The 14893-nt window shown below is 48.1% G+C and overlaps 1 protein-coding gene across 4 annotated transcripts in view; it reads right to left on the minus strand.

The window, feature by feature from the left end:
* Positions 1–14893, minus strand: part of PPP1R13B (protein phosphatase 1 regulatory subunit 13B) — a 100955-nt gene that overhangs the window by 83043 nt on the left and 3019 nt on the right. The window contains exon 1 of one of the 4 annotated variants that reach the window (XM_081796001.1): positions 11618–11743. The exons of 1 other annotated variant lie outside the window; for it this stretch is intronic. Coding sequence is in view for 2 of the 3 variants with exons in the window: in XM_060620890.3 (XP_060476873.1) it covers positions 10739–10747 (9 nt within the window). In the remaining variant the exon portion in view is untranslated. Of the gene's footprint in view, positions 1–10738; positions 11016–11617; positions 11744–14893 lie in introns of those variants that run through there. 2 more of the 4 variants (XM_060620890.3, XM_060620895.3) reach the window with 2 other exon arrangements.

Below are 14893 nucleotides of genomic sequence, written 5' to 3' on the forward strand. Positions count from 1 at the left end.
ACTGAGTACTTGTTCTGTATATTAACAGAATGCTCTAAGCAGCTGACAGTCTTCACAACAGCGTTTTGAGATCTACTGTAATTAAACTCCTTTTAAAGAAGACAGTAAGGCACGAAGAGGTTAACAATCTGTCTGAGGTCATGGACTGGGAAGTGGCAAATACGGAATCTGAAACCCTGGCCCTGGAGTCTGAGCCGATAACCACTACACTATACTGTTTCACACCTATTTTCTATCACAAAATACTTTGTTCCTACGGCTTGGTGTCCTCCTTGCTGACCCTAAAAGTTTACTTCAGCTTTCTTCACATTTTGACCAACCTCATTTCTCATTTCTAGTTCTACCACAAAAGTCTCCGCCTATCCGCTGATCATTTGTGAGGTTGACTACGAGTTACTGCTTCTACTTTCAAGGTTGCCATCAGAAACATGAACGTGCCACAGAGGAAAAGCAGAGCACAAACGATCGACGTGAAGTCACGGACTGCACTGCTCCAGCAAGCGGGCACGCGAGGTCTTCCGGGCGCCGAGAGCACGCGGGTGGGCAGCCGGGCCAGCCCCTGCCCACGAAGCTCAGCCTGGTCTCGCGGGGCCCAGGGTGGGGCTCACTTACAAGCACGAGGGACGGTGTGTGGCATGCCACAGACACCCGGGCAGCGATCTAGAGTGCCTAAACCACAACATTAAAAACCACTTAACATAGGGCCGATGATTTTTCTCTTTATTTTACCCTAGGATTTCAGCGTAACCCCTTTCTGGATAGAGCAGGCATCTGAAGCTCAATCCGACCAAAATGGAACTCACTGGTCCCCGCAAGCCCTTAAAACAGACCCCTTCTCAAGTGGTCTCTATCTTAAAGGAAAGACGAGCCTGGCTGCTGACGCAATAAACCTGTTATCCTCAGCTCCAGGCACCGGACTTCCTTCCTCTCTCTCTCAAGCACACACACACTCACACGTGGGTACACACACTCACATCTCTGCTCACGTGCCATCACACTCACACTTCCACACTCATACACACCCCCCACCACCTCTTTTACCCACCGACCAGATCTCTCTCGTCTTCGGGTCAAGCCTGCCTCGCACCAATCGGTCCCCTTACTGCTTCTCCTGCTTCTGTTCACTCTCCCTCACTCCACAGTCTATTCTCTCCGGCTTCAGAATTATCCCTCTTTCATACAAATCACCACTGCACACTTTATTTATTTATTTTTTTTTAATTTTTTTTTTAACGTTTATTTTTGAGACAGAGAGAGACAGAGCATGAACAGGGGAGGGGCAGAGAGAGAGGGAGACACAGAATCTGAAACAGGCTCCAGGCTCTGAGCTGTCAGCACAGAGCCCGACGCGGGGCTCGAACTCACGGACCGCAAGATCATGACCTGAGCCGAAGTCGGACACCCAACCGACTGAGCCACCCAGGCGCCCCTGCCACTGCACGCTTTAAAAATGCTTGCTGGTTTCTGACCACCCACAGGGTCAAGTGTGAATCCCATCACATCACACACACGCACACACCTCTTCGCGATGGGGTCCAAAGCTACTTTCCACATTATATCTTCTTTCATTCGACAAATTGTCACCGAACACCAACTACGTGGCCGGTCCCTTGGACAGGCACTGGTGGTAAGAGGCCAACAAAAAGAGACAGCATCTGCTCTCGTGAAACTTGCAGCACAGGACAAGAACAGACATTAATCAAATAGCCACACAAACGAATGTTTCGACTGCAAGTATGGCGAGTACTACAAAGACGCTTCAGGCAAAGTGTTCTGAATTAGACACGGGTGATGGTCATACAACCTTATGAAGACGCTAAAAACCACTGAACTGAACATGTTAAAAGATGAATTTATGGTATATGAATTATAGCTTTAAAAAAAAAAAGATGCGCCAGGCTGCTTATACTGGTAGACGTGGCCAAGGCAAAGATGGCAAAAGCTTCCCAGAGGAAATGCAACTTATCACAAATAACTACCATTTATGGAGCATTTACTACACACCAGGCTCCTTTCACCATAATAATCACCCTGATCCTCCTAATCACCCTATAAATTTACAATTACTATCCTCAGTTTAAGAACTGAGGGGTCAAGTAACTTTACCCAAAGTCGGAGAGCCAAATGGTGATGCCAGAATCCACACTTAAGCTGACTGACACCAGGACCCACACTCCTACTGCTACACCTAGGTCATGCTGGCTACTCAGAACTTACAACACAAAAAATAAACCACTGTTTCATTTATTCCAATAGAAATGTCTCATCATATCTTTGGTCTTTAAAATAGCTTATGTGAATAACCTGTAAGGTCCTACAAGATCCTAAACTCTCCCACCACCATCACCTTTCTGATTTCATCTCCCCCACTTTCCTTTTCACGCACTCTGCTTGAGCCACACAGGGTTCCTTTTGTTTCTCCAGTATGCCGGGCATGGTCCTACCACAGGGCCTCTGCATCTGCTTCAGCCATGACGATTACAATCATAACATATGTTATAGATCATGATTCTACCAAAACTTCAGTTAACATTTTCTGTAGATATACTAACAATACTACTAACAGGATCCTATATGAACTATACACTAATATTTCAAATGTCATTCATTAATTTTATTTTTTTAATTAAAAAACCCTTTTCTTCTTTAAATTTATTCATTTTGAGAGAGACAGAGAATCCCAAGCAGGCTCCACACTGCCAGCACGGAGCCTGATGCAGGGCTAAACTCATGAAATGTGAGACCATGACCTAAACCAAAGTCGGACACTTAACCGACTGAGCCATCCAGGCACCCCTAATTTTTTCTTAATGTTTATTTTTGAGAGAGAGACAGAGTGTGAGCAGGAGAGAGGCAGAGAGAGAGGGAGACACAGAATCTGAAGCAGGCTCCAGGCTCCGCACTGCCGGCACAGAGCCCAATGTGGGCTTCAAACCCATGCACCACGAGACCATGACCTGAGCTGAAGTGTAACGCTTAACCGACTGAACCACCCAGGTGCTCCGCTCCGTTTATTAATTTTAAAACAACCTCATTTCACAGTCTTTTATTGCTCTACATATCACCAGGCAAAGATTTTTATTTTACAAAATCCAGTAACAGTAGCTTTTGCTTATCAATTAGTATGAGCAAGAACCATGCAGTTATATTTGCAGTGAAATAAAGCAATTAGGCCAAGAAAGTGTCACAATAGAACTTGATTATTGCCACCATTTCTAAGTTCATCCCTAGAACCACCGTTTGTGAAATAACTATGGCAACAATACTTCTGGGCACCAAAATACCACCAAACTTTTGCTGAAGATTATTGCCCATCTGTGCAAACACACACAAAAACACATGCTGACAACCAGTTATATAACTTCAATACAATAACATGATAATCTAAGTTCCTATTATGCTAGAAATCCTAAGTAACTCTTAAGCATATATACTGGCATAGTATGTTTAAGTAGGATGCTGAGAAAGGAAAATGACATTTACATTTAAAAGAGTTGTCCCGGGGTGCCTGGATGGTTCAGTCAGTTGAGCGTCCAACTTTGGCTCAGGTCATGATCTCACAGCTTGTGGGTTTGAGCCCGGCATCGGGCTCTGTGCTGACAGCTTGGAGCCTGGAGCCTGCTTCAGGTTCTGTGTCTCCCTCACTCTCTGCCCCTCCCCCACTCATACTCTGTCTCTGTCTCAAAATAAACATAATAAAAAAAATTTTTTAAGAGTTGCCCCAAAACTCAAGATGATGAAAATTATCATTTTTTATCAAAAAGATTCACCTTGTTGGGGCACCTGGGTGGTTCAGTTAAGCACTGGACTCTTGATTTTGGCTCAGGTCATGATCTCACAGTTGTGAGATCCAGCCCTGAGTCAGGCTCTGCACAGATAGGCTCTCTCTGCCCCTCCCCCCACTCACACATGCGTGTGCGCACTCTCTCTCTCTCTCTCTCAAATAAACAAACTTAAAAAAAAAACAACTCAGGGGCGCCTGGGTGACTTGGTTAAGCATCTAACTTCAGCTCAGGTCGTGATCTCGCAGTTCTGGGTTCAAGCCCCACGTCCGGCTCTGAGATGACAGCTCAGGGCCTGAAGCCTGCTTCAGATTCTGTGTCTCCCTCTCTCTCTGTCCCTCTCCTGCTTGTGCTCTCTCTCTCTCTCTCTCTCAAAAATAAATAAAACATTAAAAAAATTTTTTAAAAAAAGATTCACCTTGTCAACACCAAAAACCCAAATAATCTAATTTAAAAAATAGACAGCAGACATGAACATTTTTCCAAAGACATCCAGATAGCTAACAGATACATAAAAAGATGCTCTCCATCACTTATCACAGGGAAATGCAAATCAAAACCACAATGAACTATCACTTCACACTTCTCAGAACAGCTAAAACCAAAAACACAATAAACAAATGTTGGGGAGTATGTTAAGAAAAACGAACCCTTGAACGCTGTTGGTGAGAGTGCAGGCGGGTGCAGTCACTGTGGAAAACAGTATGGAGTTTCATAGAACTACCATATGATCCAGTAATTGTACTACTATTTATCCAAAGAATACGAAAACACTAATCTGAAAAGATATATGCACCCCTATGTTTACAGCAGCATTATTTACGACAGCCAAATTAAGGAAGCAATCCACGCCAATCAATAGATGAATGGATAAAGAAGAAGGCGCGCATGCCCACACACACACACACACACACACACACACACACACACTGGAATATCACTCAGCCAGAAAAAAAAATGAAATCTTGCCATTTGCAATGACAGGATGGAGCTAGTGAGTACAATGTTAAGTGAAATAAGTCAGAGAAAGACCAATACCATCCGATTTCACTCATATGGGAATTTAACAGACAAAACAAAGGAACAAAGGAAAAAGGCAAATCAAAAAACAGAAAGAAAAAAGAAAAAAGAAAAAAACAAAGAAAAAAGGCAAACCAAAAAACAGACTCTTAACTACAGAGAACAAACTGATGGTTCCCAGAGGGGAGGTGGCTGGGGGATGGGGAAACAGGTGAAGGAGATTAAGAGCACACTTGTAATGAGCACTGAGTAACGTACAGAAGTGTTGAATCACTAGATTGCACACATGAAACTAATATAATCCTGTGTTAGCTACACTGGAAATTAAAAAAAAAAAAAAAAAGAAGATTCACCTTGGGATTCTTTTAAATATTAAGCTCTGTTTGAGCTGAGCATAAGGGGAAAACATTTAGCCAAACTCGATTCACTAGCACCCACAGCGAAATGCCTTGACTACAGCAAACTTCCCTAAGTGACGGGCACAAAGGATAGGAGCAAAGGCTTTGAGTCAGCTTGTTTGTTTTCAAACCTCGTTTTACCACTTCGGAGCTGGAGCACCTAGCCAAGTTTCTTTACCTCGTGAGCCTCAGTTCTCCATAAAAACAAAGACACCACCACAAAACCTATGACACAGAGCTTAAATGCATAATGACAACCACCATTCACCCGAGCACTCACTATTACCAACTCGCTATTACCCAATCGAGCTCTAGGAAGGTCAAGAGCTGCAACTTTACGGCTGCACTTCACACTGTAGCCTTTAAAGAGCTCTCCGTGTAGACGGTTCTTAAGTTCAATAAAACTGCAAGACAAGCTTTTATGTACACACCTTTGTATGATTGAGACTTAGTTTTTCTTTTTATGAATCTGTGGGCAATCTAAAGGCTGGAGTTATTTTAAATGGCAATATTATGTCTGTAATATTTGTTTTAAAGAAGCCAGAGTTTTAAAAAAATCTTCTCTAGTCTTCAGTGCTTTGTTTGCTAAATTAGGACACAATTCAAGCCTATCAAGTGACTAAATTATTAGTTAACAATAATAGTGAACACCTACTGAGCTCTTATCTGCTCTATCATACAAAGACACTTGGGCCGTGAACAAGTTTACTATCAGGGCTGTCAAAACAAGTGTCAGGTTGCCTCAACCTGTGATGTAGCCTGATTACTGACTTTCATGAAAGTATCTGCTATGTATTAGCTACTGGACCGACCATAAACAGCTGGAAATCACCCAAGACCAACTCACCTCACAGATGAGAAACTGAGGTCCAAAGAAATTAAGTCCAAAAGTTACACAGGTACTAAAAAGTGTGGACTAGAACCTAAATCTCTCTTCTTCCAGTTTGTTTTTATCAATTACACGACAGGTGATGGCTTAAAGAAAGAAAAGACCAGGGTGCCTGGGTGGCTCAGTCAGTTAAGTGTCCGACTTCGGCTCAGGTCATTATCTGGAAGTTCGTGAGTTCCAGCCCCGCGTCAGGCTCTATGCTGACAGCTAGGAGCCTGGAGCCTGGAGCCTGCTTAGGATTCTGTGTTCCCCTCCTTCTCTGCCCCTCCTCCTCTCGTGCTCTCTCTCCTCTCTCAAAAATAAATAAACATTTAAAAAATTTAAAAAAGAAAGACCTATTCTAGTACCTCAATTTTTTTTTTCTGTATAGTTAGGAAGTATCTGAAATAAGTGAATGTTTGTTTAATGAAAGTTAAATGTTAAACACAAATTAATTTAACCCATAGCCTATACAATTAATATGCTGAAAGGGCTCCTAGGACAGAAAGGAGTGGAATCAGCTAGTCATACTATGCAGTGCCTACTGGAGGTAAGGAGTCTCACTGCTAACATTACCAAAACACCAGAGTGCTTCCCTTACGAATAAAACACTTTAGAACCACAGAACTTCCTTTACTCACATCAACGTTGCTTTGGAAAAGAAAAAAGTATCCTTAGCACCATTCCCCAGATCTATTTCACCTTTGCACAAGAAGTTTTACCAGCTGCAAAATGCTCCCTCTCTTCTGAAAAGAAAGATGCCGACCAATGAGCAAGGCAGTTTTCATTCTTTTCATGCTCTGAGCCAGGCTCTTTATTAACATTCTTATTTCTATCAAAGTTATTTAGGCATAGCCTAAATGCTTCCAGGTCCAGATCTTAGGCACAAGCCAATGAGTAATCTTTAAAGCACAGCCCATTTTCTTCTTAGGAAAACAGTTTCATTTTTATGTTATTATTTTATTTATTTTAAAGATCTCTGGAATGGGAGACCCAAGCTGAGTCCTTTTTTTCACTTATTATTAATTTTATTTTATTTTTTTATCTGAAAGAGAGAGAACATGTGCCCGAATAGGGGAGAAGGGCAGAGGGAGAAAGAGAGAATCCCAAGCAGGCTCCACACTCAGCACGGCGTCTGATACGGGGCTCGATCCCATGACCTGAGCCAAAATCAAGGGACAGATGCTCAACTGACTGAGCCACCCAAGTGCCCTGGGAAAACATTTTTAAAGTGTCATCCACTGGGGCGGCTGGGTGGCTCAGTCGGTTAAGCGGCCGACTTCGGCTCAGGTCATGATCTCGCGGTCTGTGAGTTCGAGCCCCTCATCGGGCTCTGTGCTGACAGCTCAGAGCCTGTTTCAGATTCTGTGTCTCCCTCTCTCTGACCCTCCCCCGTTCGTGCTCTGTCTCTCTCTGTGTCAAAAATAAATAAACATTAAAAAAATTTAAAAAAATAAAAAATAATAATAAAAATGTCATCCACTGACCAAAAGGTGAATGACAACAGACACTAGAACACAGTACTATTTTAACAAGGGAAAATTCCAAAATATAACTTTGTTTAAAAGTAAATAGTCTTGGAACTTTGCGTAACAGGCAAATTGAAGACTTCTTCAAAGGCTTTATTGTGTCAGATGAGAACATGGCCAGATATCCTCCCATTCATTCCCAACAGATGAGAGACTGGGTGCTGCAGTAAACCATCTGATCAATTAAAAGGTACCACAGACACCACACACTAACTGCCAATTCTCAAATAACTAAAAGAAATATCCTCTAAACCTGTGTTGCCCAATATGGTAGCCACTGACGACACGTAGCTACCGGGCACCTGAGATGTGTTACTCTAAACTGGTGTGAGCTATAAACGTAAAACTTCACTAGAGTCACACAGGATTCACACCGGATTTCAATGACTTAGTTAAAAAAAAAGTAAAATATTACATTAGTAAATTTTTCATATTGATCACATGCTACAATGCTTTTGATATACTGCATTAACAAAAGACATTACTCAAATACCACCTTTTTAATGTAGTTCCTAGAAAATCACATTTGTGTGGCTCCCATTACATTCCTATTAGAAAGTACTGCTCTGAGAGGGAGGCAAACCATAAGAGACTCCACTCTATGGAGAACAAGCTGAGGGTTGCTGCAGGGGAGAGGCGGGGGGTGGGAGCTGGGCTAAATGGGTGATGGGTATTAAGGGGGGCACTTGTGATGAGCACTGGGCGTTATGTGTAAATGATGAATCACTAAATTCTGTTCCTGAAACCAATATTACACTATATGTTAACTGGAATTTAAATAAAAATTTAAGACAAAAAAGAACAATATGAACTAGAAAAGAAAGTATGTACTGCTGTATACAAAGGACGCAAAATATGAGCCAGTCTTCCTTTGATGATTCCTCATGATGACGAATACCAAATATACAGTAAAGTAAGAAAAATCATTCACATCTTGGATACATAAAGATAGGACCAATTAAGAATGGCAAGTCCTTAAAACCTGTGTTAAATTTACAACCAGCCCCAACTGTGTTAATAGACGAAGGGCTCAATCCTACAAGTAGTATTTTTAGGGATCAAGAAGGAAATACAGACCTAGAGGCCACGAAGGAGAGACTAAGAAAAATACCACGTTTCTAGAAGGCATTTCAAAACAAAAGCAGTGTGTTTGAAATAGCTAACAGACGTGGTTTTTTTTTTAAGTAGTATTTGATTATTTTGAGTATCATGAAATTTCCCAATTGCCAGCTAAGCACACTTCTTAAAAAAGAAACATGATAAGGAAGAGACTAGAAACCCTAACCCCGTGGAACGGAGGTAAATGTCAGTATATCCTCTGGAAAATGTAAGCCAGGTCCTTAACAGGGTATGTGTAAACATTACACGGTGATGAAACCAATCAAAATTGCACAGACACCCTTCAATATTACTGCAGTACCTAATACAATCAACTCTCACATGATTCAACGAAAACTGCTTTCAAAACTGCCGAACACCGTAACGCCTTTCCCAAATCCAGCCAGCGAGAATCAGGGAAGCACAGCCTCCAGATGCCTTATCTTTCCGAGGTTACAGTTAGAGCCACGCCGACAATAAGTACTCGCATGGCATTGTCTGACCTGCACTTTTGGACCCACCACCCTTTTTGATCCTCAGAAAAGCCTCAGACACCGGCATGTCTTTATTCCTGCCGTAGACGGGATTCCGGGCTGGAGACCTTGACTTGTTCAAGGTCACACAGCTAAAAAGTAGCAGAACCGGGACTCAACTCCCGACCTTCGGATCCTCACCCAGTTCTCCTTCCATTACAAGACAATCATTCATTTTCAACCAAATGTCTAGAAACCCCACAAGCCCTGATGCCAGAGAAGGACCTCAGGATCAATGAGGTCAAAGCTTAAGACTCTGCAAACATGTGCTGGAATCAGCTCAAAAAGGGGAGAAGAGATTATCAAGAGACAGGAAATGACTTGAAAGATCAGGGGGGGAAAAATTCTAATCTAAATGTCCTTGAGTGCCGCGGCGCAAAAGAGCAGCATCCAGGCTGAAAATGCAGAGAAACGGTACTTTCCTGCAGAAATGTGATTTCCAACGTAGAAATTGTAGGTCACAACAATGATTCTGCTGTTACTTGACTACAAATGTGTTCCTGAATTTTACCCAAAATAAAGGCACTCAGAAAACCAGTACATCCAACCGGGTGCCACCAGTCCTACATTTTTTTTTCCTAAGTCACGGCATTTATCTCACACACACACACACACACACACAAAAAAAAAAAAAAAAAAAATCCAGATTAGAAAAATTGTAATTCAGCACCCGCTGCTCTTTAGATTACAGGTAAAGGAAACGGCAAACGTAGCGTCCTCTTTCTAGCAGAACGCATCCCTGAGGACAGGACAAAGGCGGCACCGCCACCGGTGAACCTCGTTCAACCCCCAGAACACGGTGACAGCAGGCCAGTCGCAGCAGAACGTACAAACGAGCAGGACGCGGAACAGGGGAATTCCTAAGATGGCTCTCCAAATCCATTCCCCACGTAAATTCCTAAATGCAACACGGTTTCAGAATCAGGGCAGGGCTGGGGACAAATACGGGGTTCCAAGCGTGGGAACGCCACACGGAGGTGTACACAGCGCCGACTGCGAACGCGACCCCAGAAAATTTCAGGCCGGGGGGGGGGGGGTCACACGGGCGCCGCGAGACCCCGAAACCGAGCGGGCGCCAAACGGCAGCCCCCCCTCCGCCCCCCGGCCCGTCTGACCACCCGCCAGAACGGATGAAAAAACCGACTGGCTCCAATTTCATCTCCTGCTTCCCCTCCCGGGCAGCCCCCGGCTCGGGAGGGTCCGCAGGAAGGGCCGGGCCGCGGCCGAGGGGGCGCCGGCCCGGGGGAGCGGGGGATGGGGGGGGGGGACCCCCGCGGCGATCCTCGCCCGGACCCCGACCCCGGCCCTAGCCCTTCCCCGCCCGGCCCGCGCTGACAGCCCGGCGCCGCCCCCACCTGCCCGCCCGGGGGGCGCCGGGGCCGGGCGCGCCCGCCAGGCCACTTCCTTCCCCGCCCGCCCGGCCTCGCGCGGGCCCCGGGGGCGGGGAGCCGCGGGAGGAAGGAGGCTTGGCCGGCCGCCCACGGAGGAAGCCGCCGCCGCCCGCACCCACCGGCATCATCGCGGCGCGGGTCCGCGGCGCCTTCGGCCGCCTGACAGGACGCTCGGCGCCGCGCCGCGCCCGCCGCTCCGGCCGCTCGCACAGGCCGCGCACCCGCCGCCGCGATCTCGGGCCCTCAGCGGCGAGGCGGCGGCTGCGGCGGGCTGCGGAGCCTGACCGGCCCTGTCGCGGCCGCGGGCGCGCTGCGTCGCTGTCCCGGGACCGGCCGCCGCCGCCTCCGCCCGACCGCCTCGCGCCGCCGGCCCTCGGGCTCTCTCCTCAGCCCCCGCAGGCCCCGCCCCCAGCGCGTCGCCCCACACGGGGCCAGCCGCCCGCTCCGATTGGCCCGGCGGGGCCAGGGGCGGGTTCGGGGAGGCGGGGCTCCCCGGCCCCGCCCGCCCGAACCCGCTCTCGCGGCGGCCAGGTGCGAGCGCGCCCGTGCGCGTCCGCGCTCCCGCGGGCGGGCGCGCTGCGGACGCCTAGCAGCTGCCCCGCCCCGTGTGGCGGCCTGTGGGCTCGGGGCCGCGCGCGACCGGGAGCGCAGGCTCTCCGAGACCTCTGGAACGGGAAAACCGAGGCCGGAAGAGGGCAGGGCCGGGGAGGGGCCTCCCCGCGGCGAGTCACACCAAGGCCGGGACTCGAACCTTGGGCCCCCGGCGACCGCCGAGGGGCGGGGCGCATCCTGCGGCGACGGCGCGCGCCAGCGTCTGACCGCGGCCTGACCCCGGGTTCCCGGCGCCGCGGTGGTGGTGGGGGGGGGGGGGGGGGAGGGTGCTGCAGCTGGGGGCCCGGCCGGAGGGGCGTGGTGCGCCCCAAACCACCCACGTGACCCGGCCCCGCACCGATGGGGAGGGACCCGGGAACCCGCCCCGCGCCGCGGCCCCTGGGCACCTGATCGGCCGTCCGCCACCGCGTCTTCTGCAGCTGGCGGCGCCCTGCTGCAGCCGGCCTTCCTGCGCCGCACCCGCTCCCCAGCCGCGGCCTAGAAAGCCTGGGCCCACCTGGGCCAACATCCCTGCGGCTCGGACCACCCTGGTTAGAGTCCAGGCCCCATCTCTAGGGACCCGGTCTCTTCTTACAGCCTTGTCTCCCGTGGCACCTCCCGCTGTGGCCTGAGCGCCTGAATGACGGACACCAGGGCCATGTGTCCAGAGCCCCTCGCAGGGCACGGAACAGAGTGTAGTAAAGGCCGTCGAAAGGGCAGGCATCCGTTCGTTTGAACCCTGAGAGCACATTGTGTCTGATGTCCTCGCAGGCGGCGCTGACACTTCATGCGCGCCCTGAACATGGAGGTCTGTTTACGGCCCCAAACACCAAAGGCCATAAACCACCTTGGGTAGGGCCCAGCGTCTTGGAGACGACAGCAGGGGGTCAGGGCCCATCTGTAGCCTGTCTCGTCCACTGAGAGGCTCAGGGCTGGGGTGTGGGTCTGGGGGACAACGAGGGTGGAGGCCAGGGAGTGAGCAGCGTCCTCTTCACGGGAAGCCACCCCTGTTCTTCAGAGGCCACAGGGGTTAGTGTTTAAGAGTGCAGACTTTCCAGTTGGACAAACACTGCCTCTGCCACACCCTCACTGTATGATCCTAGCCAAGCTACATCTTCCGTATCTCAATTTGCCCATCTCTATAATGGGAGATTGCAGAAATAATAGTGGCTGCCTCATGGGATTTGGGGAGGTTCAGACATGACGTATACAAAGTTCCCGGCACAGTTTGTGGTACATGGTAGGTGCTCCGTAAATAGTTTCCTGTAGTAATGCTGTCATTAGCAAGCAGGCTTAGTGTGCCTACGTCCCTGGGAGCGGAGTCACCCAGGACGTTTCAAACGTATGCACACAGGCAGCACTGGCTCGTGTCACATCTCTTCTGGGAGCAGGGTTCGGAGAGAAGAGGAAGCTGTGGGTAATGGGAGGAAGGAAGTCAGAGACCCCGGGTCTCATTCCAGCTCTGCTTCTCACTCCCTGTGTGGCCGAGGCAACACACACCCCTTCTCTGGGTCTCTGTTTCTCCGTGCGTAACCAGAGAGGAGTTAGATGCTGTGATTTCTGGTGGCTTTCCTGCTCTGACATGCTGATGTTCCTTACCCATGTGGGTGGGTGCTGGCCCACTAAGCCAAGCAAAGGACAGGCTTTGCCGGGGCACTGCAGAGTTGGGACACCTGCCTTGAGGTGGTCAAAATGAGCCCACGCTTCTGAAAAGGAAAGCCTAGCCACCGGACCCTTGGGGACAGATAGCTGCAGCTGCCCTGCCCTCACACCAAGGCCTCGTCTATCCTCCAGGCAGACATGTATCTGAAGCCAGGCTGGTCAGTGCCCCCCACCCCCCCTCGACAGGCTCCTTAGCTGGTTCTTCTCCCCACCCTGCTGCGGCCGCCATGCATCAGGCCCTACCACTTGCCATGAGACCAAGTGTGTTTGTAATTGGCCTCCCTGCTCTAACCTCCTCCAAGCCCAAATCATCCCACACACAGACAGAACTAGGTCACATATACACACGCCCGCCCTGCAAAGCTCTCCTGTGTCTGCTCATCACCCAGACTAAAGTTCACAAAAGGTTCTTCAGGAACCACTGTTGATGGTGGGATATAGACTTCAGTATATCGTAAGATGTGCAGGGGGCGCCTGGGTGGCTCAGTCGGTTGAGTGTCTGACTCTTGATTCCAGCCTAAGTCATGATCTCGTGGTTGTGAGATCCAGCCCTGCATCAGACTCCCAGAGGGTGGAGCCTGCTTGGGACTCTCTCTCTCTCCCTCTCTCTCTGCCCCTCCCCCACTTACGAGTGCTCAGCTCACATGCATTCTCTCTCTCTCTCAAAATAAGTAAATAAACATTAAAAAAAACCAAAACAATAACGGGGCACCTGGGTGGCTCAATCAGTGCGGCATCCAACTTCAGCTCATGATCTCATGGTTCATGAGTTCGAGCCCCGCATCGGGTGAGCTCAAGCCCTGCTTTGGGCTCTGTCAGGGCAGAGCCTGCATGGGATTCTCTCTCTCTACCCCCCTCCCTCTCTCTCTCATCCTCCCTGTCCCTCACTCACTCGCACCATCTCTCAAAAATAAAAAAGTTAAAAATTAAAAAAAATAAAATAAAAGCTATGCAGATCGTTCAGAGATACATACTAGCATATGTAAGAGGTCCAGAATCTGTTTGAAAACGAGCAAAAGGGGGACAGCAAGACAGGGAGGGGTGGTGAGGCATACACAGCAAATTCTTGATAAGTGATGAATATGGGTGGTGGGCACAGGGGGTGCGTTGTATTTTTCTCTCCACTTTGTATGTCTGAAATGTGACATATCAAAAATGATTAAATGCTCTTCAAAGAAAACACAAAGGCCTTTCAGGGAGAAAATCAGCATGGACTCATATTTGCACAAAGGATTCCTGAAAGATGCACAGAACATTAATAAACTAGTGGCTGTGGGTGGGAACGGTCGCTTCACAATGGACAGAAATCTGAGTGAGACTTTTCACTATTACTTTTTAAAAATAAACTTTATTTTTCAAACCATTTTAGATTGACAGAAAAATTCCAAGGAAAAATAAAGAGTTCTCACAGGCTCCCTCCCATCCCAGTTTCCCCTATTATTAACATCTTACATGAGTATGGCACGTTCAACTAGTAAACCTATGTCAATACACGAGTATTTAACTAAAGACCATACCTTACTCAGATTTCCTTAGTGTTGCCTAAGGTCCTCCATTCCAGGACCCCATCTAAGACACCACATTACATTTAAGATATCATGTCTCCTTATGCTCCTCTGGGCTGTGACAATTTTCCAGTTCCCTTGTATTTTTATGACCTTGAAAGTGTTGAGGAGTATAGGTTGGGTGGGTTTTTTTTTTTTTTTTTTTTGGTTGGGTGGGTTTTTGAATATTATTTTTATTTTATTTTCTCAAGTAGGCTCCACACCCAACATGGGGCTCAAACTCATGACCCCAAGATCAAGAGTCACACACTCCACTGACTGAGCCAGCCAACACCCCCCGGGTTAGGTGTTTTGTAGAATGTTCCTCACTTGAGATTTACCTGATGTTTTCCTTATAATCAGACTGAGGTTCTGGGATTTTTTGGAGGAAGACCACACAGGTGAAGTACCATTTTCATCACATCCTACCAAGGGCACAAACTATCAATATGACGTATCACTGTTGATGTTGACCTT

This window comes from Panthera onca, chromosome B3 (genome assembly GCF_046562875.1).
Source record: "Panthera onca isolate mPanOnc1 chromosome B3, mPanOnc1 haplotype 2, whole genome shotgun sequence".
Lineage (NCBI taxonomy): Eukaryota > Metazoa > Chordata > Mammalia > Carnivora > Felidae > Panthera > Panthera onca.